The following is a 25,289-nucleotide window of genomic DNA, read 5'->3' on the forward strand; positions in this document are numbered from 1 at the left end:
ATTATTATTTTTATTATATAGCTTTGTTTTAAGTATTAGGATTCTGAACACCAATTAAAAATCATAAGGTTGTTAATAGACAACAATATTCTAGTGATTCAGGTAGACTAGCTCTACCAAAATGAAAGCTGTGTCCTTGATACATGCATAATTCTTTAATAAAGACTGAAAGAGGGTATCATTGAAGGAACATGTGAAATTTTTTAAAAAAAATTGTTGAAAACCTTAGTTTCAATCATTTCTTCGTTTTGTATTCGCAGAGAGGAAATTACAAATGGTTCATATTTACTTTAGATTGAGTTTATCTTTTTGCTTTCAGTTTTTGCACGATACCTTGGATTTTGCAGATTAGCATGAATTGCTGCTTTTGGTAGAAAAGTACTATAACACTGAGAGTAAAATAAAATCTATCTCTCCATCCCAACTCCTGTCATTTCCTGAGACCTCTACTATACCCGGGGAAACTTTCAGTGCATCTCCAGATCATTCACATCACATGTGTATTATGTGGTCATGTCCATGATCTATATAAAATAATCAATATGTTTTTTTGCAGACCATCAAGAAAATGTTAAATGTTAACATTCTTTCTGTTTGTAAGGTAAGCAGCTTCTCACCCTTTTTGGTCTTTTTTGTTTAAGAACAGTGACATAACCAGCTTGTTCATTTCAGTCAACTCTTCTTTTGATGTAAATATGTTTTCCAGATGAAAGTGGTCTATTTCCTTATGTCTTCAGGAAGTAGAAAGAACTGAATACCAAACAGGTGTCTGTATAGTTTTGCTTTTTAACAACGAGACATTAATTAAATGCCTTCATTATATGCAACCCTATGGTAGGCCCAGGGACCACACAATCTAACTTAGTCTGAAGATTGATTTTTACAAAGTTTTCATCTAGATGCAAGTCATCACTAGTAAATTGTTTCCCTTTTGTATTTTCTGTGATACAGGTAAGTTGATGAGTTAAATATTGTGGTAAAGTATTGTATGGGACTATAAAGAATGATTTTTCCTAGCCACATGTAAAAACACCTCTAGTTTCTAGTTACTAGGCATGCGTTATAGCCTTGTCACTTGTATATGCTGATCAAAGACACCATAGCTAATATATGCTAAAGGGAAGACTAGCTATCAAGTCTAAAATCAAATAAAAAGGAAAACATTTTAAAAAATAATAAGTGTTAAAATTATGTGTATGTTTCATAATATATTTTAATGAGTTAATGACGAAAAATATGTTCGAATGTTTAAATTTTATTTTATAGAATTGATACTAGCTACAAGTTAGTCTCCTGATAATTTTAATCCCTCTGTCAAATAAATGATACAAAACTTTATACTAGACACATTAGTATTTTCTCCTGCTTGTCAGAACTGAACTGAACTGGTGTATACACTTATAGTATAAAACCCTGGCCTTCTCGGTCTCCCAAAACATGTGTTTTTGGCTGGCAGTATACAGAACACTAATGATAAAAGGCTTAGGTCCTGACCTTGATCTGTGAGAACCAGTCAGCTTGCTGTGCTCCATGGCCACACACTGCATCCTTCAAGCAGCATCTGAGCACAGATCAGCTTGTGCGGTGGTGGTCACCTCATGTCTCTGCTTAAAGATGAGCAGTGCAGGGGGGAAATGGGGAGAAAACAGCTCAAATCCAACAGCACTGTAGAGCACCTTTCAGTTTGTTCAAAATAATGATGACATAAAAACGAACCACCAGTCCTAATATCTTGACAAATTATAAAATGCTTCTCCTGCCTCTTCATTCTTCCTCTTCCATTTTCTCTTTTTACACTGGCAAATATGCTTCTTCCCATGAAATGAGTTAGTGGAGCCAATGCTAAATTATTAAACATACCATATCCTATTATATTGTTGACTAGAGGCTCAGTGCATGAAATTTGTGCATGGGTGTTCCCTAGGCCTGGCCTGCGATCAGGGCTGATCATGGGCCTTCAGAACTGGATAAGTGCTTAACATTTTTGTATGTAAACTTGGTTTTTTTTTTGCAAATCAAATCTCACGACACTCAGGGCATTTGCTATTTAAAACCCTTCTTCATTAAGCCAAATAATCATTCTTTATCCTTAGTGTAAGTATGAATTTTCCTGTACCTTAGTGATGCGCACTTTATTGGAAAAACCATTTAAAACTCTTGATTTAGTTGTCATGGAGTTAACGACATCTGGAGTACAGCCCTCTTTATTGTACTGTTGGTGGGGTCCATGCAGTTACCATCTCCGCAGCACAGTCAGGTAGTTCGGGTATGAAAGGTTTGGCTCACAGCAGGAGGTGAGTGGTGTGGGGCAGCTAACCTGAAGGCCAGAAAAGTAAGTTAAGACATGATTGTGCAGCAAAGCTGAGTGCTGTACTCAAAAGAATAGAGAGCCACCGGAAGCTGAAAAGTAGAAATAGGTGTGATCTGATCTACGTTTCAGAAAGGCAGGTCTAGTGGCAGAGGGACATGGCAATACGTATGTTACAGTACATGTGTTTGTCTTGCTTATACTGAGAAAAGGGCATTGGCCTTGATGAAGCTTTGTGTGTGGCCTTCCGGATTTAGTGCTCTTTCATGCTGCTGTCATCTGTCCTGTGGTATATTTTGATGAATTGTGCCTATTGTCCTTTTGTTGACTGTGTTACGTTGCCAGGGCGAGGGCTGCATTTTCAGTAGGAATGGTTGTTTGGTGCCCTGGGGTAACTTAAAACAAGATGAGAATTGGTCTGGCTCTAGAATCTTACAAGATTTTATGGTGGCTGGACATCAGGGGAACTGGGGCATGGATGTCTGCAGCCTAAAGCCACAATAAAACATCAAAAAGGTTTATATAAGAAAGAGAACAACCTCTTCTCACCATCAGTGATGGTCAAAGTATTATCTCCTTACCAAACCACGATAGGGGTTGACTGGCTGCAAAGCGTGCCAGGAATTTGGAGATGTTTGCTGGTAGGGCCACAGCATCTTTTAAGTTCGGTGCTATGCCTTCGCATTGAATGACCTGGCTTTACATTCCTTCAGGTCTAGGATTATTGCTTGGTCCATGTCCTATATGAGTAGGTCAGATAAAGTAAAAATCACTTAAGTGTCATATTCCAGCAGAAGAATAATAAAAATGAAATATCCTGACCAAAGGAATTAGAGGTCGTCACCAGCTGAAGTAGTGGTGAGTGGTACAGAAGAATACTGGGAGAGAAATACCAGCCGAATGCTTTTGCCTATAGATCCTTGATGTTTAATCATAGAGTCCAGTTTAGCCCTCTCTCCCCAGCCACCAAGCCCTTCAGTTCACTTTTCATCTTACTCAATAGTTTAGGTTTATTCCTTTTTTTCTCTCTCAATGACTTACTTAACTGGGCTTTCTCTTTACCAGGCATGATACTGTTAGTTGAAGCAACCTAAAGGATATTTAGAAGCCTTGTTGCTTGCTATAATTTTGCTTTCAAATCTTTCAGGGTTAAACTTAGTCTTATCCTTTTTCCTGCAGAGCAGGTAAATGTCAAGGTAAGAAGAACCAGGGGTATGGAAATTCTATATAGGTGGCCAATATGACAGATAGATTAGCCTTAACCTGGAAGAGAGCCCTACTAGCTGGGGATTTTTCCTTGTGATTTCAGATGGTCTGTGACTAAAATCCTATATAATAAAAGCCTAATATGCTAAGTGTCCGGTCATCTGGTCGGCCGTTCAACCAATCCAAGCATAATATGCTAATGATATGCTAAGGTCGCTCAAACACTCACTATGCCGTGCACTGACCACCAAGGGGCAGGCGCTGTGACCAGTAGGTTAGCTTGCTGCTGGGGCCTGGCCGATGGGGACTGAGCAAGATGGACTGGACACTTAAACCTCCAGATATTGAACCACACTCTTCTAAAAAAAAAAAATATTTCCAGTTTCATGCCTCGAGGGTTTTACATCTCAAAACACAGAGATTTTGCAAATGAAATTGTTGTGCTGCTATTGATTATTAGAGGAATCGTGAAAAAGGAAGAAGTGCCACAACTCCAGAGGCAGGCAAATACAAGTCCAGTTTCAACAGGTAGGATAATGAGCTTCACACCAATCCAAGGACAAGTTCTAAAATAGATCTTGTGTTGCTTATTTCTGATTTGAGATCACTTGTTTTAGCATTTGCCATAATTGGAGTTGTTTTTCTTCCTCCAGCTTGTCTTTTTATTTCTTTAATAAGTTTTAAGATCTCAAGGCATCATAGACTCTTTATCCCTTTTCAGATGAACACTGCCCAAACTAGCTCCCCAAGGGTGGGGAAATTATTCCTTCTGATGGTACTTGACCCAGAAGCTGCTACTGGCTTGGTGAATAAGGTGGATCACAGGGAATGGCCCTGCCTAGACCTGAATCCCTTAGGACAGTGGTCGGCAAACTGCGGCTCGCGAGCCACATGCGCTCTTTGGCCCCTTGAGTGTGGCTCTTCCTAAGCCTTAGGAGTACCCTAATTAAGTTAATAACAATGTACCGACCTATATAGTTTAAGTTTAAAAAATTTGGCTCTCAAAAGAAATTTCAATCGTTGTACTGTTGATATTTGGCTCTGTTGACTAATGAGTTTGCCGACCACTGCCTTAGGAAATTTCCAGGCTACCATTCTGACCCATGAAGGGAATGTTCCAACCTTCTATCTTACCTTTCTTAGAGCAAAGAAGGAAGTAGGTGAGGGTGTGGTCCAAGGTAAAGTTTATTAATAACCTCCATTTGTGAAGTGAAGTACCACTGAGTTTGGTTTGCTTTATTTGAGGATGAGGAGGAAGAGTCTTAAGCAGGGGGTCATAATGTAGTTCTTCATTAGATATTCAACCAGAGTGGAAACTTGAAACTATGTTTTATTAGGAATGGTTGGAAGAACTAGAGATGTTTCGGGTGAAGAAAGGAAACATGCATCTCTCTCTTTCTCTCTCTCTCTCTCTGCCTCTCTCTCTCTCTCTCATCGGATTGTATCGCACCCCTGTTAAATCCTTCAGCAACTTACCCTTTTCCTCAAGTTCAGAATCTTGAATGTGACCTACAGGGAGGGAAGGACCACCTGACTTGGTCCCTGCTCACCTCCCCAGTTTCCCTTCAGATCTCTCCCCCTCCAACTGTGCTCAGGTCAAAGCACCTTCATTCAGTCCTTTGAACCGAATGTTCCCTCAGGCTGGTCTCTCTCCATGGAAGGCTCCCTCATCTCAGACTTCACTAATTCTACTCATCCTTTAGTTCTCAATTAAAGTGTATGCACTTGGAGGTGGGGGTGGGGTAGGGAGCCTTCCTGACCCTCCAGAAGAGACGAGGTCTCTCAGGCAGTTTCAGCGCATGCTGCCTGTCTTCCCTTTGCTCAGCTTTTCATTTTTGGTTGAGTGTCTCCCTACAGATTATAAACAGCGTGAGGACTAGTACCATCTCCTTTTTGTTTCTTTCCATTTCCGAGCCCCAAGCCTCAAATGTGGTGGGTATAAAATGAATGCTTTTTGAATTAAAATAAAAGAATTAATTAAAAAACTGAAAATTCTAGTTCTTTGGGAATAAGGATCACACTTACTGTATGGGGCCCTAGAAGGGTGAACTTGGATCAGTTGTTGATATTTACACTGAAGTAAATTGTAAGAACTTCCTAATCTTTGAATCTGCCAGAAGGGGAATGGGAAGAAGGTAAATTCCTTTTCTGATTCTAGGTCAGAAGTTGCAAACCAATAATCTGAGGGCTGAATGTGCCCTACCAACATACTTCAGTTGGCTCAAGCAGTGTTTTCAAAACTGGGACATTTCATACCCAAACTTCTAGCTTCTCTTGGGAAAAATCTGAAAATCAGGTAACACCGAGCTGAACTGCTGAATGGCAACAAGTGATTAGAGCTGAGTGGCAACAAGTGATTAAGCTGAGTAGCAGCTAATTATGCTAAATAGGCTTGCAATCTCCAGATTTCCACAGGCCCCACTCGTCTCTATTGTCTGATTTGCTGTACTAGTGTATGTTATCTACCTGGCCCTTTCAGGCCTTTGGGTTTGCATCCCCCTGTTCAGGAATTCCAAACATTCAATCTATTCAAACTGCAGATCTGCTTAGTGATGTTGAGAGATTAGAATGGCTTTGACTAAATAAATCTCTTCTATCTCTATGATCATCAGAAATTAAAGCACTTGGAGTATGAGGCCGTTTGCATGCTTTTGAAAAGCTAACTTTTTCCTTCTGGTGCCACTATGTACTTGTTGTATGTTACTCAGCCGGCAGTAACAATGCTATGCCCTGTCTGTTGGTGATAAATGTTTAGATGGGGGGCGGGGGGGGGGGGAGTTTGTGGGGGGGGGGGGGGGGGGGGGGGGGGGTGCAGATGTATGAAAAGCACAGGTGAAGCATTTGTTTCCTTTTTCTTACATGGATTTGCCTCGGGCTGTGACATGGTACCAGTAGGGGGAGCCCTCTATTAATGTGGAAATCTATGAGAAGAATCTCTGTTGAGCAGTGTAATTGTATTTAATTTAGGGATTATGCTAAGAATTTATCCCCACCCTGCCCCAAGAATTCAAGTTAACAACATTAATAAATTACAGGAAATTAATAAATTACAGGAAGGTGAGTATGGCCTTCACCACTGAACCCCACCCAGGGCTTTTCTAGATGAAGACATTACAAGTTAATACCCGGAGTCCTTTAGTGCATTTGAAAGCAGCTATCATTATGCTCCTCCAATTTTCTCAAAGATTGGGTACATTTAGCCCCTGGGTCTCACAGTAATGGGCTGTTCCAAACATAAGTACAAAATGTTGGGTTTGCCAAATTGAATGACAACCACTGTTTCGATAGTTTTCATCTTTAAAAAAAACGGAGTAGTTGTAGGTTGGTTCTAAGGTTCTTTCTAGCTCAGAGCAAAGCTAGTAAAGGAGAAATTTCTTACATGTGGGCGAAAATGTAAAGATCTCTTTGAGAACTTTAGGGATTCCTTTCTCCTCCTAAAATCTGTCAATTTTTATGAAGTCAGCTTATTTTGGGAAAATTTAAGTGATTGAAACTCTTAGCATATTATAGTATGCTAAATATTTGGAAAAACAGTCTGATGATATGTGTTCTTTTTATTTTAAATTTTTGACAGTTTATAAGTCATGGCTTTAGATTCATTAATAATTGACATGCAGCCCTCTGTTTTGGAAAGCTCTTTTACTTTTGTTAAATTAGTTTAGCATATATCAAACCATAATTTATTACAAAATGTTTGGTTTTTATAGTGTTGGGTTGAATTTCAGGTTAAGTCATGCGGGGTGGGGGGAAATGGCAAGGAGACTCTTACCTTCCACAAACACTTAAACATTAATAAAGGAGAAAATCAAATAGTATGTAGAGATCTCAGAGCACTCTATAAACTTTACCTAATTAAGCTTTCATCCCCTGCACAGTAAATATTCAGTTAGCCATACAGGTTAAATTGTAAGGATTTCTAATTAAGTTGTATTCTTGGTAACACAGAGCTCAAATTATATAGTTTGCCAAAGAAAATGTGTGCTATCTTATTCTAGTATGATTTCCAATGGAGTTACCATCTAATTTCTCCAAAACAGGCATTGTACAACACTTTTGCTGCTTCATGTAATTCTTTTCACTATTATGCTATGGTTTTTTAAATTATTGTTAATGATACCAATTGAGAACTTGCTTAAGGCTTTTGCATTAATTTTCTTCTAATTTGTGTGGGCTCATTTTTCAGTTGCTTGAATTCAGATCCTGTTTACTCCAAGCATGTTACTCTGGGGTAAAGGGCAGGGCAAAAGTGAACAAAGTGGCTGTTTGTCGTGTCCTAATTATTGTGTGAATAGCCTGGATTCTAAGACAAGTTGTTATACTCTATTTCTTATCCCATATAACAAAAGGCTAATATGCAAATGGACCAAACAGTGGAACGACCGGTCATTATGATGCACACTGACCACCAGGGGTGCAGATGCTCAATGCAGGAGCTGCCCCCTCGTGGTCAGTGCACTCCCACAGGGGAAGCACCATTCAGCCAGAAGCCAGGCTCATGGCAGGCTAGCACAGTGGTGGTGGCGGGAGCCTCTCCCACCTTCACAGCAACGCTAAGGACCCCTCAGGGGATGTCCACCTGCTGGCTTAGGCCCACTCCCCAGGCCTGCGCCCTCTCGCTTGAAAACCCCCACCTCCCCCCCAATACACGAATGTCTTGCTCTGGGCCTCTAGTTTACATATAATGATGATACAGGTGACAATATATGTCTTCTTATCTTACTAAACTATCTTGAATTTTAATGTTTTCATTTGGATTTTGGTTGTCTTGCTGAGATTTATGAAATAGTGTTTTCTTTGTACTGCTCTCCCCCCAAAATGACCAAGTGTTAGAGGTTACATAATACAAAAATAATTTGCTTGTAAAAAGGTGGTATCTAAGAGTCAAGAACTCATGTTTTAACCTCAGAACTTTATTATGTAGCCTTGACTAAGCCAGTGAATATCTTAACTTTCCTTAGTTAAGCATGTCTTAAAACAGAGTTTACAAATGGTCTTTGTCCTCATCTTCTATGTATGTAGTAAACAATTATGAAGTCCTTTAATAATGCAAGTATTGTTTTTCCATTATTGGTTACTGGAGATCACAAATTAACCTCAACTTTCTCTAAGGATGAGTTTCAATCACAGCTGACTAGAGCAACAAGAGAAATGAATGTGAAGATATCCTTATTATTTGCCAACATGCCACTCCATGGCCTTCTTCTAAAGGCTTTCTTGATAGGGAAAGATCATTTGAGCCCTTGAGATTAGAAAGCTTAAGCAATCTTGTAGGCACATTATTTCTTGTGATAACCCTTGTCCTTTCCTGAGAATGCATTTTGAGATACTTAGACTTCACTGTAAATCTTTAATTATTTGAAGATCTCTGTGCCAGTATTAACATATCAGGCAAGAATAATTTTAGCCAAGTTCACTGAAAGTATTCTCTCCAGTAATTTCATCTGAGTCCTTTTCTTGGCACATATTACATAGACTATAAAATAGAGGTGCTATCTGTAGAGATGGTGAGCGGTTTTGTAATTCCCTTATTTCTGTGGGTGGGTTCTTTTCACTTTCTCTCTGCTGCATCCTCAGCTGTCATGAATGTTTTGTTTTTCTCTTTTGCAGATGACACACTTGGTGCTGCCTGGCATGGTAGAAAGGTGAGTCACGAGCTCACGCACCAACACTGGGGAGACAGCGCTCATGGTTATTTATAGGGAGAATCCTTTCTTTGAAAAATTCACTAAAGTGACTAATGAACCTCTCCTCCATGTCTTAGTGACAGTGATGAGTCACAGGGCGAAGTGTGAGTCATCTGGTGGGGGAGGCTTTTTCCACTCGATTCCCTTTTCATTCCCCTCTCCAGGGTTGCAGTGGTTCCTTTAGATCTGGATAAAAAGTCTGCCTGAGTCACCAACACTAACTCAATTGCCTGCTGTTCTGAGGGGGTGGATAGAGTTCCTGGGATGTCCCCGGGAATCCCTTCTCAGAGCTCTGTGCTCTCAGAGCCCCAACCAGTGGAGTTTCATGACGAAAGGCCCCATCCTCTGGTTTTCCAGGTCTTCCGGGGAGCATGGGTGTACGAGGAACTTGGGCTATGAAGTGATTATAAGATGTCAGCCCCACCCTTGGGGGAGAAAGACTATGCCTGCTAGCCTCATTGTTCCACTTTATATTGAGTTCCACTAGAACGTGCTGGGTGTCTTCATTTTTATTTAGAAATGTGTTGTGGAGTTCTTACATTGAAATAGCATGAAGTGTCAAATTGTGATTAAACTCTGTTCTTCCCTTGTTTTTCTCTTTGGAAAAGCCTGAAGGATGGCTTACACCTTCAAAGAAAACTCGTTGAAAAGAGCTGGGCTTGCATCTTGAGCTTGCTTGCTCATTTGCTAAATTTAGGGCTTCACAGTCATCCTTCCTCTGCAAAATAGCTTTGAGTTTAAAAGACCCTCCAAAGGAATCACAGCTTTGAAAAGGGAAGACCTAGGATCCTACTTCTGTGAAGAAACCTCTGCAACCAGCTTCAGGCAGGGATTACAGCTAATGTTTATTGAGCACATATTATGTGCCAGGTGTTGTACCAAGAGCATGATATATGTTAACTCATTTAACCTTGATAGCCTCCCACCATTGTACAGATGAGGAAACTGAGGTTAGGAATACATTTTGTTTGGCATCTGTAGAGACTGGTTGAGAAACTGCTTCTAGTTTCTTTCTTCTAAGGCTCTTTGTTTATAATTCCATTTTATATGTAGTTTTGTATATTTTAATAGCTTGTTTTTAGTCAAATTTCCCTTTAAAATCTTCAAGCTGCTTATTGTTGGTTGACCATGGGAGTGTGTCCCCCTGATGGTCAGATGTGGAAGGGACAGTGGTCAAACCAGACGAGAACCCTAAAAAACTGCAGAGAATTAGGGCAGACAGAATAGAACTTGGGAGGGATGAAATTTGGGCCATCATCTTAGTCTTACTTTGACAGCTGCAAGTGATATGGTATTAATTCAGAATAGAAAGTCCATCTATTAAAAAAGAAAGACTTACATACTTATAAATCACAGAGGGTATCGTAAAAGGTATTTTTAGTGTGTTGGTGAAAAACTAAATAAAAAAAGATAACATTGTGACATCTTTGCAGATCATAAAATATTAGATTCAAAGAGTCATAGAATTTCAGTACTTTAAGTTAAATGAGTGCTATGAAGCTACATATTTAGTAACTGCACTAGGCCCTAGGAACTTCACCCTACCTCTGTAGACCTCACAGTCATATCACAGTTGTAGTTGGAGCATTTGATAAAAACAAAGAATGCAAAGAAAAGGATCCATCCATTCAACAGGCAGTCATTAAGTAAATTTTATCATGGAGTACACAGAAGATTCATTGGATCCTTGCCTTCAAGAAATCAAGTTGATTTTAAATTGAAGTTGAGAAATGATCTGGCTAAAGCCATCATAGGCTAGACTGAAACTGACATCATGGGATGATTGTGGCACTTGTTAAGAACTAATGAGAAATGTGAGTGGATTTTATGAGACAGTTCTTTTGGTTAGGGGGAGTAACAGCTATATTCACTAGAGTTAAAAGAGTTTCTAGTTGAATTAGTCAAGGTAGGCTATTATAACAGACCACCCCCAAATCTCAGTGGTTTAACACCATAATAGTTGATTTTTCCCTTGCAGCAGAGCCAATATGAGTCAGTGGTAAGGGCTTGCTCTACCTAGTTACTCAGGGTCTCAGGCTCCTTCCATCTAGGGCCTCCCCTCTTCTTCCCTTGGGCCTTGCAGTTCTCTGCTGAGTGCTCTGGATCCAGCTAACAGATGAGGTGAGAGAATAAAAATGGTTTTATGGAGGTTTCATGGTCCAGGCCTGGAAGTGATGTAATCGGCTCTGCCCACATTCCATTGTCCAGAACTCAGTCAGAGGCTATGTGCCCAAGAAGAAAGAAAAACTCCAATTTACCAGCTCATCTGATAAGCCTTATACATTATAAGTGATTATATTATAGCCTGCACTTTACACTGTCCCCAAATGGCATATTTCCTATGCTTGGTTACCATCGGATTCGTATCTACATTGAGTGAAAGCAGAGTCCTGTATAAAGATCTTTTGTTGTTGTTTTTCCCCCCTTGCACTAATTCTGTCTCTGATGTATGAGATTTTCCAAACCCTCTAGAACTGTAGCCAAAGGCCAACTGACCATCACTAAACAAATATCTGCAATCAAACTAAGGTATTATATTACCATAGAGGTAGAAGGTGCATAATTGCATTATAGAGGAAATTTGCTCTTTCCACTTCCCTGGAATTATAAACATCGGGTACAGCTGGAGCCAGGAGGTGGTTGCCATAACAACCATGGAAAAGCTAAAAATAGCTTCTTTCATACTGTATTGCTTAAGGTGGAATTATGACATGTTATGGTGTTTTAGGACAGGCAGTTCTCTTTCGTGTGGTAAGTGTTTGCAAACTTTCTTCAACAAAGCAATATTTGTACAGTGCTCTTGGATTGCTAGTTCTAATTATCTACCTGACCCCCATGTTCCAGGATTCTCTTCTGACCTAGAACTGTTTTGATATGTTTCTCGGTCTTCTTGAGAGTCTGTTTAGAGAACTGTTTGTACCAAATTCAATGTTATGTTCAAGCTTAGAAATGAAAGCAGTGACCCTCCAAGAGCACACTTAGAAATGGGAATATGAATAATTGTGATAGTCTTTTTTACAGTCTCCCTTGACTGACATCAAACTCTACATACAGTGAGCCGTCCACATTAGGGTTGACCATGCTCCATTTCTCCACAGCAGCATTTACGTCCCCACCTCTCTCTCCTCACCTGCAGTGTGGGGCAGTGAGGAGGTTCCTGAGGAAGGCAGAAATCGGTGACTTACTTCAGAGGAGACCTATCACTTCCTCTGTGACAATAGTATTTTCCTAGAGCTATGGACAAGGTTACTACAACAGACTGATGGAATAGTGGGGCATGCATAGAAGAATAAAGGGTTGGCATTTTTTTAAATCCAGGTGATAATGGAGGAGAGTGTTGTGATTGGGAATTTCACAGGTCTGAGCGAATTCTATCCATAGGAAGCTATGAATGCACGATGTTGAGTTTTATAGGGTTGAATGAGTTGAACATTTCACTTGTGAGAAGGGCTAGTAATTGAAGAGAACGTGTTTATGGGAAAAGGTACTACCTTATCAGCAGTGGTGTTCTCTGCGCTGTTTCTGAGGTGCTTTAGTTCCAGTAGAGCCTCAGTGATTTGCACCTCTGAGACACCATCATGTGGCTGTTAGCAAGTAAGAAGCGAGATGAATTAAGGATATTGTATCAGAAAATATTACCCGACTTGTTTATTTGGATTATTTGTCATAACAAACTGGAAATGCGCTGAAGCAATGTGAGTCTTCATTATGAACTTCAGCAAATATTCTTAATGTACCTTCCGATCAATCTTAGAATTGTTCCCCAAGTTCCCGGAAAATGAGAGATTAACCAGGGCTTGGTTTTATGTTTGTTTCTGTGTGCAATTAAGTGCAGCCCATTTTGTCCTTCTGCTTGATATAACAGAGTTGTCATGAGTCTGGCTGTGCCATGGAAACTGGCTTGACGTCACTAATTCTGCTTAGATAGAGGATTAGAGCTCAACAAAATAGTTGATTTTAAAGACCAGTCCTCTGTACCTTGCACTCCCAATGTTCATCCCCCATCTCTGCATAAAGAACAGATCCTGCATACAGTACAAGGATTAAGGCAGCTAGACAAGTGTGTTATTTATGATTCAGACAAAACTAAGGTGAATATGATTGTCCTTGGAGAGAAAAAGAGGGGATTTTGTGCTGTCTTGTGTGTGGGTGTGGGAGGAAAGCTCTTGCTAGACAAATTCGTGTGCTTCTTGGTAGCACAGAGTTTTTGTAGAAGGGGTGTATTCCCTGCTGCCATTTTAGTAGGGTTATAGATGCTTTCCTTTTATAAATGCACTTAGGTCTAGTGCATTCTCGCTTTATGTTTGCTTGGTCTTAGGCTTGTTTTGATGTACTTTAGAGTGCAAATATTGTGTTGTGAATAAAGTACTCTCAAATTCTGACTTTTCACTAATTCAAACTAACTCTGCCTCCTGGAAATTTTAATTAGAGTGGAATATTTGGGAAACCAAAATCTCGGTTGACTCAAGGAGTAAACAGTTAAAGAAGCATAAGTGCATGATTGTGACCTATTTGATTATTGGTCTATTGTATTGAAAACAGGAAAGAAGTTTTTGTTATCATTAAGTGAATTTTCTTATGTTGAAATCATTGCTTTGGTGAATGAAGTTTTAAGAGGCCATTTTGGTGAGAACTTATCGCTCTTGTAGCTTCCACTTCTTTGGGATCTGCTCTGAGCTTAAAGGTGGCACCTTCCAATATATCATAAATATATATTTTCTCTCTTTTTTTTACAGATGTATTGAGATACATTTCACATACCATAAAATCCACTCATTTATAAAGGGTATAATTTGGTGGTTTCTAGTATATCCACAAAGCTATGAGGCCATCACTGCCACCTAATTTCAGAATATTTTCAATACCATCAAAAGATAAAGATATTTTAAGCATCATAAATTGATGCTATATTAAACATCTCCAGTAGTAGAACTGGTTTTTAGTCAATGTTGATCAAAGGAATTTCTCATAAATATAGGTAAAATGAAATTACTGGATAGTCATTGCTAATTCATGGGTTTTTATCTTTTAGTGATTGGCTTCTAACTCCTGCTAGAGACTCTTACCTTAAAATTTAAAAGAAAAGGCTTTTCTGTCGCTGTCAGAGACACGAGCAAAAAATACACAAATGCAAATATAGTCAATAATACTGTAATAACTATGTATGGTGCCAGGTGGGTACTGGAAATATTGAGGGGAACACTTTGTAAAGTTTATGATTATCTTATTACTATGCTATCCACCTGAAACTGATACAAAATAATATTGAATTTTTTTAAAAAATACAAAAATTATATAATTAAAATATTGACTAAATTCCAACTTTCTTCAAAACCCCAATATGACATTTTCAAATTTGAGATTTGATTTCTGTGACCAAAATATTAATGGGTTTCACCATTTAGGAAAGTTTGGGTTACAGATAAGGACTTCAGTTAAAAAACAAACAAAAACAAACTTGTCTCCAATGACCCATTAAGCTGAGGATCCAGACTCGGTTTGACGGTTGACATGGCATCTCGCCCAAAGGCTGGCAGATGGGCTGGGTGACCTTTTGGGATTATTTCCTTTCAGATTTATGTCTAAGGTGATGTAGATGCCATGTAATCATGTTTCTCTGATTATTTTGCATTAAAAAGGCCTATCTAGTCCCTTCTTTTAATATTGAAAAAAATAGCCTGGCCGGTGTGGCTCAGTGGTTGAGCATTGACCTATGAACCAGGAGGTCAGGGTTCGATTTCTAGTCAGGACACGTGCCTGGGTTTCGGGCTTGATCCCCAGTAGAGGGCATGCAGGAGGCAGCCAATCAATTACTCTTTCTCTTCATTGATGTTTTTTTCTCTCCTCCCATCCTCTCTGAAATCAGTAAAAATATAAGAAAAAATAGGCGTTGGGGGAAGTAAATTCAGACAAAGAATAATGAGAAACTGGGTTGAAGGAAAGGAACATGATGTAGAGGACAGAAGGTGGGTGAGGTCAGGTTGCCGTAGCTAAAGAAGGGGCCCAACCCCAATGAGAAGAATGGATTTGAGGGGGGAAGAGTTGGTTGTTAAATCTAAAATTCCCCAGACCTTCATTCCACACTTTATCTAACCCACACATGCTTGCAAACAACTCATATTTACAATATTGCTTTCCTCAAACTACTTTTCATTTATTTGTAGAATTAGTAACTTCTGATAACTTTCTGACTTTTAACTTTAAGTAGTCTCTAAAAGTTACAGTAGAAGCTTTCAAGCTTTGCCTTTGGCTAAAGAATATGGTTTGAGGAGCTATAGTATCACATGTTAGAGTCAACTCTTCATTTAGCACCTGAATATCCAGGGAGGTAGGAGGGCAGGACCTGTCACTCATTTCCAGGTTTTATTAAGTACTGGTTATATGCTCAGACTGTGCTGAGTGTTTTGAGGAAAAGTGAGGACAAAGGCTATGATGTCCAGGAGCTTATGGTTTTGTTGAAGGAGAGAAATATGTGTGTACATAAAATGATTAAATACTACAGCAAGGTAGTATGTGATGGGATGCCAAAATAAAAGCATGCAAGGAGTGTAAGAGTGTTTCTATAAGTGAGAATTCTTGGTGCTGTGGGTAGAGAAGGCCTCAGAGGGTGGAGATCAACTCCAGGACACTGTAGATCTGATCCAGTCATGCCCCAGATTACAAAGACTGAGAAATGAGCTAATTGCAAACAAGAGCTATTTTTAGTTGATTGAGTTATGCCTCATTCACTGACCAAGCATATCACATGTTGATGACAGGCAAGGAAAGACATGTGTTAGAAAAACAGCGAGGTCATTCTGTTTCAAACCTGTATCTCCAACTGTAATTTACAAACAGTTGTGTGAATGATTTCGTTCTGTTTATGGAACATTTTCCTTTTTAGATCTAAAGGCGTGATTCTGAACATCTCCTCCGCCAGTGGCATGGGCCCAGTTCCACTGCTGACCATCTACTCTGCAACCAAGGTGAACAATTTTTTAGTAAATCTTGTTGGAATGAGAATGAGGAATTATTTTTAATCTCAGTTTTATCTCAGAGAAGAGAAGGAAAATACCCTCCACTGATTTCAGGGGAGCCAGAGCCAATGAGAACTGATTGGTATCAACTTTATAAACAGGACACCAAGATCTCAGATCCACAGATGGTATTTTTCCTCCCACTAAATTACTGCTGTTAAAATTGAGTTTGAACTTTCCAGAGAAAGTTGGCCTAGCTCAGTCGATCAGAACATAATGTTAATGAATATAAGATCGGGGATTTGATTCATGAATAAGTCACCTTCATACAGCATTGGTTCAAGTAGGCAGAGCTGAGTAGAAGGATTACAGCCAGTCAGCACTTAAATACACATTGTAGGCACAAGATAGACTGTGAGTATTTTGACACATTATTCAGAATTCACAGATATTTCTTGTCACTTCTGGAATGAGAGGAGAATTTTCCGGAACTCTGTGTAAGATATCATAATTTTATATTCCACCATTCACCTCTTCATGTTACTACTAGGAAGATAATTTAGAATGCATTTCCTATTGCCTGCAGGTCAATAGCACCATCTGCATATACATTGTTGAGGCAAAAGGATACATCTCTGAAATGGGAATGCCTGCTGAGGTGCTGAAATTAAGTAAACTTTTAGGGGGAAATGAGCAAAATATAATACATAATAAGAACTCGCCATAGGTCAGGGAAGGAAAAGAGCAATACACCTTCCTTCCTTTTCACTTGGCTTTGTGTCCACTGGAAAAACGTAAACAGCAACTACTGTTTTCTGTGCAATCTGCTTGCTTTCTATGGCTCTGAAACACACAGTGGGCATGTGTATGGTGAGCGCCAGGTGTTTGGAAGTGATCGGTGAACTCCAACTGCTTACCTGTTCTGCTCCACGGACACAAGACTAATTATTGGGGTCCTAGTAGAGTCATTATTGAGACTTTGCATTTTAAGCCTGAGGCTGAGTTCACATTTGAAAAATGGTCCTGTGCATTGTATTTCACAGGCAGATATGAATCGTGCTGTTACGAGAAGATGGGCTGTCAGGTTCATCTCTACACTTCCTGGACCCCACAGGGCCAAGAGGATGCTTGTTCTTTTCTTCTCTTTATTGACAAAATCCCCATAGAACAGAGTTGAACAGAATTTATATTGTGTTTCTGTTCGAATGGCAAGTAGGGAGGAGGACTGCATCCTTTGTTGTATAATCAAACATTTCTTCTTTCTCAAAAAAGAAAAGAGCCTTTTCCAGTTAAATCAAAATTTCATCTAGATATTATATTTGGTGAGAGAATAATTTAGTGGCAGATAAAAATGACTTGAGGGCTTGAGGTGTTTGTCTGAGGTCTCTTCTGCATTCTTTTTGAAATAAAAAGAATGATTAGAAGCTATAGTGCTAACTGGGATAGTTTATTATTTTTGTGTCGGTGGCTACAAATCAGACAGATTGATGTGATGTGTGTGTGTTTTCTTCTCACTCCCACCCCCTCCCAGGCTTTTGTAGATTTCTTCTCTCAGTGCATCCATGAGGAATATAAGAGCAAGGGCATCTTTGTGCAGGTGAGTAGAGTTTGTTTCAGTTAAGTGTTCCTGTTTTTGTGTGGTTTCCACAGCAACTGTTGCTGTCTTGGTAACGAAAGAAAATCACTTTCCTAAGTAAGTGAATGTGATGTTAGCACACAATTAAAGACATGTGTTTTGTTTTGTTTTTTCTTTATGTACTTCAAGTCTAGATTTAAAAAAATTATTCCTTAGAATTTTTAAGTCAGGATGCCTGGAGTAGAACTACATGTAGTGTAAACAGTTGAAGCATAATTATTGTAAGTTCTTAAGATTTTATTTAGAGAGAATTAGACTATTAATATCTCTTAGCTGCCAGGTATATAAGGTGTGCCGTGACTATTCCAATGCTACTGTGTAATAACCACAGAGAGGGTCAAGAACTGAACAAAATTGACTTTTACTAGAGCAAGGATGACAGCAAACACCAGGGTGATGTAGATACAGTAGTGATTTTTTTAAAAAAAATATATATTTTACTGATTTTTAGAGAGGAAGGGAGAGGGAGAGAGAGATAGAAACATCAATGATGAGAATCATTGATTGGCTGCCTCCTGCACGCCCCCTACTGGGGATCGAGCCTGCAACCCAGGCATGTGCCCTTGGCCAGAATCGAACCTGGGACCCTTCAGTCCACAGACCGATGCTCTATCCATTGAGCCAAACCAGCTAGGGCAGTAGTGATTTTTAACAGTTTAAAAATTATGGTAAAATATACGTAACAGAAAACACCATTTACCAATTTTTAAGTATTTAGTTTAGTGGCATTAAATACATTTGCATCATTGGGTAAGCATCACCACCATCCATCTCCAGAATATTTTTCTTCTTCCCAAACTGAAACTGTACCCATTAAACATGTACTCCCCGTTCCCTCCTCCCCCCAGCCCTTGCCAGGCACCATTCTACTTTCTGTCTCTCTGAATTTGACTATGCTACGTACTTCATAAGATTAGAATCATACAGTATTTGTCCTTTGGGACTGGCTTTTTTCACTTAGCATAGTGTCTTCCAGGTTCATCCGTGTTGCAGCAGGTATCAGAATTTTCTTTCTTTTTAAAGCTGGATAATATTCCATTGTATGGATGTACCACATCATGTTTATCTATTCATCTGACTTTATTTTTATTTTTCCCTAATAATGAATGATGAATTATGTAATTTTGTCTCCTGTGCTGCTCAGCCTTCCTCCTGCCACTGTTTCACACACACCTGATATATGGAACATACTGAACTACTTACGATTCTCTGAGGACATTGCACTTTCCTGTGCCCTTGCTGTTCCCAGTACCCAAAATGTTCTTCCCTGTTTGTTTACCTGGCAAACTCTTCCACTTGGTTTAAGACTCAGCTCAAAAGTTATTTCATCTCTGACTCCCTCCTTCCTCTACCAGGCCATGTTAAGCGCCTTGATTTGAAACCATTGTGGAGATAAATGAATGCCCTTTCCAGAATAGAATGTACACTTCTTAGCTGGGAAAATGTGACTTGGAATTTCTGGGCATGCCTCTGTCTCCTCTTCTCCACCTCCAGATGGGTTAGCTGAGTGAGGAGTTAACTTGTGGCGCCATCAAGTGGTTTGGCCAGGCAGTGAGACTTAATTCTGATCTAAATAGTCCAATTTATGCAGATACAGATATATAAAGGGGGTGGGGTTGTTATAATATAACTAAGTAATTGGGAAATACGATATCATCTTTGTCTTGAGAAGCTGAACACTTTAGAAGCTTGTGGTCTATATATGCAAACAGTTTTTTAATCCTCACTCTTTTTGTAACCAGGAAGCCTGAGGCATAGCACTGTGAATGGTTTGCTTACATTCTCCTACTTATTAATAGCAAAGTTTATAGAACTCAGAAGCAGTTGTACACCTGAAATTTATATAATGTTCTTAATCAGAGTTACCCCAATAAATTAAAACTCAGAAGCAAAATGGTAAGAAACTAAGGAAGAAAAGTGGTGGTAGCCAAAGGCTGAGAACGAGAAATGATTATTGTAGAGGGACCAAAGCTGATAGGACAAGCTCAATTGACTATAAATTATAGGGAAAAGTGTTATCTCTTTATAAGGGTAAAATGTCAAAAATCTCTTCCTCGGTGGTTCTATAAATGTTTAGTCGGAGCAGAATCTCTGCTCTTTAGGCTTCTGTGATGCCTTATTTTAAAGGTTCAAAAAGGTACACTTCTGCTGTTTTTAAGACTTTCTTGTCTCAAATTCTGCTTCATTGAGAGATTGACTTATTTGTTTGCTTTGTGCTGCCGTGTGTCTGTCAAGCTGGCTTTAGAGAGAGGCTTCTCTTTTTCTCTCTCTAATGGTGCAAACTTTATATTTCATCAGAATGTTTCTGTCACAGAGCAGTCAAGCATCATTGTGAATTCGGAGTTTGTGGCCTTCCTAATCAATGGCATGTTTTTTTCTGGGGGGTGTTGCCTTTCTAGAGTGTCCTGCCCTTCTTTGTAGCTACAAAACTGGCTAAAATCCGGAAACCATCTTTGACCGTACCCTCTTCAGAGGCATATGTGAAGTCGGCGTTGAAAACAGTGGGGTTGAAAACCCGAACCAATGGATACCCGATCCATTCTCTTATGGTAGGTAGATTTCTAAGTCCCAAATCAGCACTTAGGTGTTTTTTTCCCCTCCATTGAGTCACAAAATAATGTGCTAAATTAACATATATATATTGGCTAGACTTACTAATGAGTCATCCGTGTTTTATTTTAAAACCCAAGAACTCTAAAATCTACCTATAAGTTAAAAAAAATTATAGTAAAACATAAGATCACGTGTTTTAATTTAGCTCAAACTGTAGGCTGTAATTACATATCTCCCCATTTCTTTTCCTAGGGTACAATTGTCTGCATGCTGCCTCCTTCGTTAAATTTGAAACTGGCCATGCATATGGGCAAGTCCACGCGGGCTCGCTATCTGAAGAAAGCCAAGAAGAACTAAGCGTTGATAACTGCTCTGCGTAGGTCGACCAGATGCTCCAGCCTCCACCCGCTCCCCGCGGGCCACCCACCCAACTCCCAAATCTTCAGGCGTTTTAATAGTTACTAATAAGGCTGAATGTGGCCATAATCAGGAAGGAAGCAGGAGCTCCTGACATGTATTCTGGATGCTACCAGCAGCAGTTATTGTGTAGTTTAATATAAATGCTCATATCAATTGGATGTAGAACTAATATTAACAAGAACAACTTAATGGGAAGGAGCACAAGTTCAGCAAATCACAGAAGGATAGAGTCGGGCATAAGGCCCAACAGTTTCATCTGGCCCAAAGTGTCAATGACGACTCTTGTATCTTCTCTGAAACATACTTTAAAAAGGCATGGCCAGCTACTCGTTCTTGTTTTTAACAGTTTGAGGGACTGGAGATGAATGGGTTTACACGGGGAGGACACACTGCAGTTTGCATAGTTCTTTGTAAGCTTTTCTAAAGGCCTGTCCCCGTTTGTATGTTATATGGAACTATCTTTTTCCAAGCAGCTAATGACAAAAATAATTTGGAGGTTTTTTTTTACACGTGAAGCCTATAAAAATATGCTTTTCTCTAATATTTCTTCTCAGTTTAAATGTATGTAGCTACTTTAAGGTGTATGGTATGATTTACAAAGGTAAATGGGCCAAAATGTACACTGAGCCAGTCAGCCACCTGTGGTGCCACTAAAACCCTGCCCAGGAAAGTGGCCTGGTGGACCCGAGGCCTGTTTTCTGTGCTTCAATAATACTGCTTACATATGTGACAGAGGCTGTTCCTAGAACAGCAGTGACATCAGAGAAGTGGCCTTGCACTTTGAGATTAGTACCCTATAGATACTGATATAACTAGTCTTAATGAAAGGTGATAGAACTGTGGTGTTGATTAAAAATATATTTCTTTAGTGCTTGAAATTAAGGCCATTGTTACACTGGCTTAATATAAATTAAGGCTTACTTTTATCCTGCTATATAACTTGTTTGGGGAAATTGCTAAGCAATAATTCAATGTTGTGAAACATGTCATCTAAAAAGGTAGACCTTTTCCTAGGCTGTGATTCCAAGGCTGAGTTTTAAGCACCAATAAATTAGCGCAAAAATTTTTAATTGGGGTATTTAAGTGTTTCTAGATTTTAATTTTATCAGCTAAGGATATAAAAACAGAAAACCAAATTACCATCGTTATATAAAAGACATTTAATAGCATACAAAAAGTGGAAAGAACATAATCTCAGAATAAGGAATACTCATTTAAATGGAATAAAGGCAGCTTTTTTGAAAAACATTGTCTTTTTCTTTCATTTTGTTGACACCACAATGACCTGGGCAATATTTCATTTGCCTTCACACGCTGGTTGGTTGGTTGATGGTTATCATGTAGTTATTGCTGGAAAGTTGGCAGAGAGGGGAGGGATTGGCTTACAGGTATACAAAATATTTTTCCTTTTACCCCAGTTGGAAAATAGTTATATTCTGGCTAGGAAATCCCTTAGCAATCTCAAAACTTCTGAGCTACGGCTTTGATTTCTTCAAAGTTGAAGAATTCCTCGTGTATTTGTCACTCAAGGTTGAAGAGGATGAAATGAAAATCTATGTTTCCAGACACATGAAAAGAAAAATTGTACTAAAAGAGAAACAAATATTCTCAAAACCTTCAACATGGTTAAGCATAAGTTTGAGACTTATTCTCTATTGACTTGATTGTCTGATATGTGCTGGGTAAGCTTTGAACCCAAAATGCACAGAGTAGGAGACAGTATTGGTTATTTATGTAGAGTAAGCTCTCCTTACAACATAGGAAGCAAATTTCAATTTATTGTTCTCTCGTTGCCCTTTCAGTGGAATAGCGTGGGGGGAATTATCCTGAATACATAATGGTGTGTGCCGTTCTGACCTGTCCTTGTGTCAGTCCCACGTACACTGGGAATAAATAAGTAAATGCTACGGGTGATATTATTAGTCTCCTTTTCCTCAAATGTGGTCCTGCCCTAAAGAGATGAATTCTGATTTCTCATTTGATATTTATTGCATTGAAATATAATAGAACTGAACTTTATACAGAGTGAACATTAATCCCGATACCAATACATATGGTGCTGATTCAATGTGGAGGAAAAGATTTATTGTGATAATACCTGGTGAGAATGAAATGAGCTTAAGTAGTACTATAATTCCCTCAGTCTGTTGACATAAAAAATTACCTGAGATTTAGGTGGTCCTGGATTCTGCTACTTTGCTCTCTAGTTTTCCAGGGTCAAAACAAAGTATTGGAGCTTTTTTTATTGAATATGTTGGAAACTAAATTTTAAGGACTCACACTTTGTGACATTCTAATATTTCTAGATTGGCATGTTTATGTCACTCATGCTGCGAAGCACATACATATCGACAGACTTTAAATTCCCTGTGTAAATGTAGATGTTCTTTCCACTGAGATGTGGATGAAGACATCTAGAAGTGGGACACGTGTCTAACATGAACACATATTACAATGTTGTCTACTCTCCTTCTATGTGTGTCATTGAAAAATAAGCAACCTGGGTCCTACCAAAGGTGATCCTGAAAGGATATAAGCAAGCTTGTCTTCCTTGTTACAAAAGCTTCCGGGCGTACCACTGTGTGTGTTGATGGGAGTGTCAGTCACGTGCCATGGACTCTTCTGGATGCCAGAGAAACTGCAGCAAGCACAGCAGACAAACCTTCTTACCCGGATACTGCTTACATTTGAGCTGGGAGAAGGAGAGGGAGCAAAGGAGGGAAACAGAGGATAAGCAGAAAGAATAATATTAATGTAGCCTGAGTGCCACATGAAGCGGGGCTAGGAGGATGGGGAACCGGTGTGTGTTGGGGTGAGAGGCTTGTGATTATAAGGTACTGGGAGCAGGTTTCAGTGAGGGGTGGCCTTTGAATAGTCTTGAGCAAGCCATTCAGTGACCCGAGGGAAGGGCATTTCAGGAAGGAGAGCATGCCTGGTATGTTCCAAGAAGGACTAGGAGTATGTACATATTGAAGTATATATTAGGTGATGTGTCTCCTGGAGATTTCAGAGATCTTGCTTTAGTTTATGACTTTCCAGAATTAAATCACCTTTCCATTCTTGGTCATGTTTCACCATCTTTGCACACTGTGGGATGCAGTTTGTTGGTATTTCATTTGGAATTCTTGCATTTATATTTTGGAAATTGTGTTTTTATATGAAGATTATAACTTCATTAAATGAGCTGGGAAGTGTTGCCTACTTTACTATTCTCTGGAAGATTCTGTAAAAGAGCGGAACAATCTTTTCCTTGAAAGTAAATAAGAACCATCTGGCCCTACTATTTATTCATGGGAAAATTTTAAATTACTGATTGTCTTAATGATAATAAGAATACTCAGGGTTTCTATTTTTTCAGTCAATTTAGAAAACAAAAGTTTTTTCTAAGCATTTAGTTATTTCTTTCCAAATTTATTAGCATAAAGTAACTCAAGAAATATTCTTGTTTTTAAGCCTCTGCTGGATATGTACTTATATTTCCTTTTCTAATATTGTTTGTGCTCCTCACTTTCTTTTCCTTACCATTTTGTCAGAAGTTTGTCTATTGTTGTTTTTTAAATATACATATTGATTTCAGAGAGGAAGGGAGAGGGAAAGATAGAAACATCAGTGATGAGAGAGAATCATCTATTGGCTGCCTCCTACAGGTCCCCTACTGGGGATCGAGCCCACAACCTGTGCATGTGCCCTGACTGGGAATTTAACCAAAATCAAACCATGATCTCCTGGTTCATAGGTCTACACTCAAACACTGAACCACACTGGCTGGGCTACTTATTAGTGTTTTTTTTTTTTTTTTTAAAGAACCAACTTTTGGCTTTGTTGATCCCCTCTGCTCTTTTCTTTTTATGTCCTGCTTTCTGTTATTTTTCTTATTCATAATTTCGGCATGTAATTCATTCATGCTCAATTTTTTCCCTATTTTTACATTAATGTCTAAGGCTCTAAATTTATTTGATGATCTTTTGCTATATCCCACAATTGTGTGTGTGCACACAAAAAAGCACATACACACATTCTTTTTCAGGGCTAATATTTAAAAATTTACATTATGATTTCCTTGAACTATGAATTATTTAGAAATGGTTTTTAGCAGCACAAAATTAAGTTTTTAAAAGCACGAATTTAAATTTTACAAATGTATTTTAAACAAAATTTGTATTGGTGTTTCCATTAATAAGAATTTCACACTATGTGCATTCTGATGGGATGGACTGAAGATACATCATTTATGTGGTATTCCTGCCACAATATATAACCTGAACCTAACCAAGACGAAATGTCAGAAAAAACTAAATTGAGGGATAGTTCACAGAATAACCAGCCTATACTTATCAAACATTTCAGATTAAAGAAAACTAAAGAAATCTGAAAAGTAAATACAATACATGATCTTGGGTTGGGATCCTGGTTGAGAAAAAAAGTTTTTGTTGTTTTTTTTATTACTCCCTATTTTTAGAAATTTTATGAGACTTACTTTATGGCCAGGTATAGACAAAATTCCTGAAATGGGGGGGGGGGGGGGG

General features: G+C 38.9%; 1 protein-coding gene and 1 long non-coding RNA gene across 8 annotated transcripts in view; one reads left to right on the forward strand and one right to left on the reverse strand.

The window, feature by feature from the left end:
• The window catches only part of HSD17B12 (hydroxysteroid (17-beta) dehydrogenase 12), a 125,878-nt gene extending 103,869 nt beyond the window's left edge, over positions 1-22,009 (forward strand). For 2 of the 3 annotated variants that reach the window (XM_014543297.1, XM_014543298.1), the window contains 7 exons: positions 557-601; positions 9,122-9,156; positions 16,082-16,163; positions 16,741-16,812; positions 17,686-17,751; positions 20,190-20,339; positions 20,596-22,009. In XM_014543297.1, the coding sequence (XP_014398783.1) occupies positions 557-601; positions 9,122-9,156; positions 16,082-16,163; positions 16,741-16,812; positions 17,686-17,751; positions 20,190-20,339; positions 20,596-20,700 (555 nt within the window). In that variant the 3' untranslated portion in view covers positions 20,701-22,009. The remainder of the gene's footprint in view (positions 1-556; positions 602-9,121; positions 9,157-16,081; positions 16,164-16,740; positions 16,813-17,685; positions 17,752-20,189; positions 20,340-20,595) is intronic. The other variant, XM_005870738.1, reaches the window with a different exon arrangement.
• Positions 21,337-25,289, reverse strand: part of LOC106726852 — a 9,759-nt gene continuing 5,806 nt past the window's right edge. For all 5 annotated transcript variants that reach the window (XR_001362969.1, XR_001362970.1, XR_001362971.1 and 2 more), the window contains one exon: positions 21,337-23,455. This is a non-coding gene — a long non-coding RNA (uncharacterized LOC106726852). The remainder of the gene's footprint in view (positions 23,456-25,289) is intronic.

The sequence above is a fragment of the Myotis brandtii genome, unplaced genomic scaffold (genome assembly GCF_000412655.1).
Source record: "Myotis brandtii unplaced genomic scaffold, ASM41265v1 scaffold324, whole genome shotgun sequence".
NCBI classification, from domain to species: domain Eukaryota; kingdom Metazoa; phylum Chordata; class Mammalia; order Chiroptera; family Vespertilionidae; genus Myotis; species Myotis brandtii.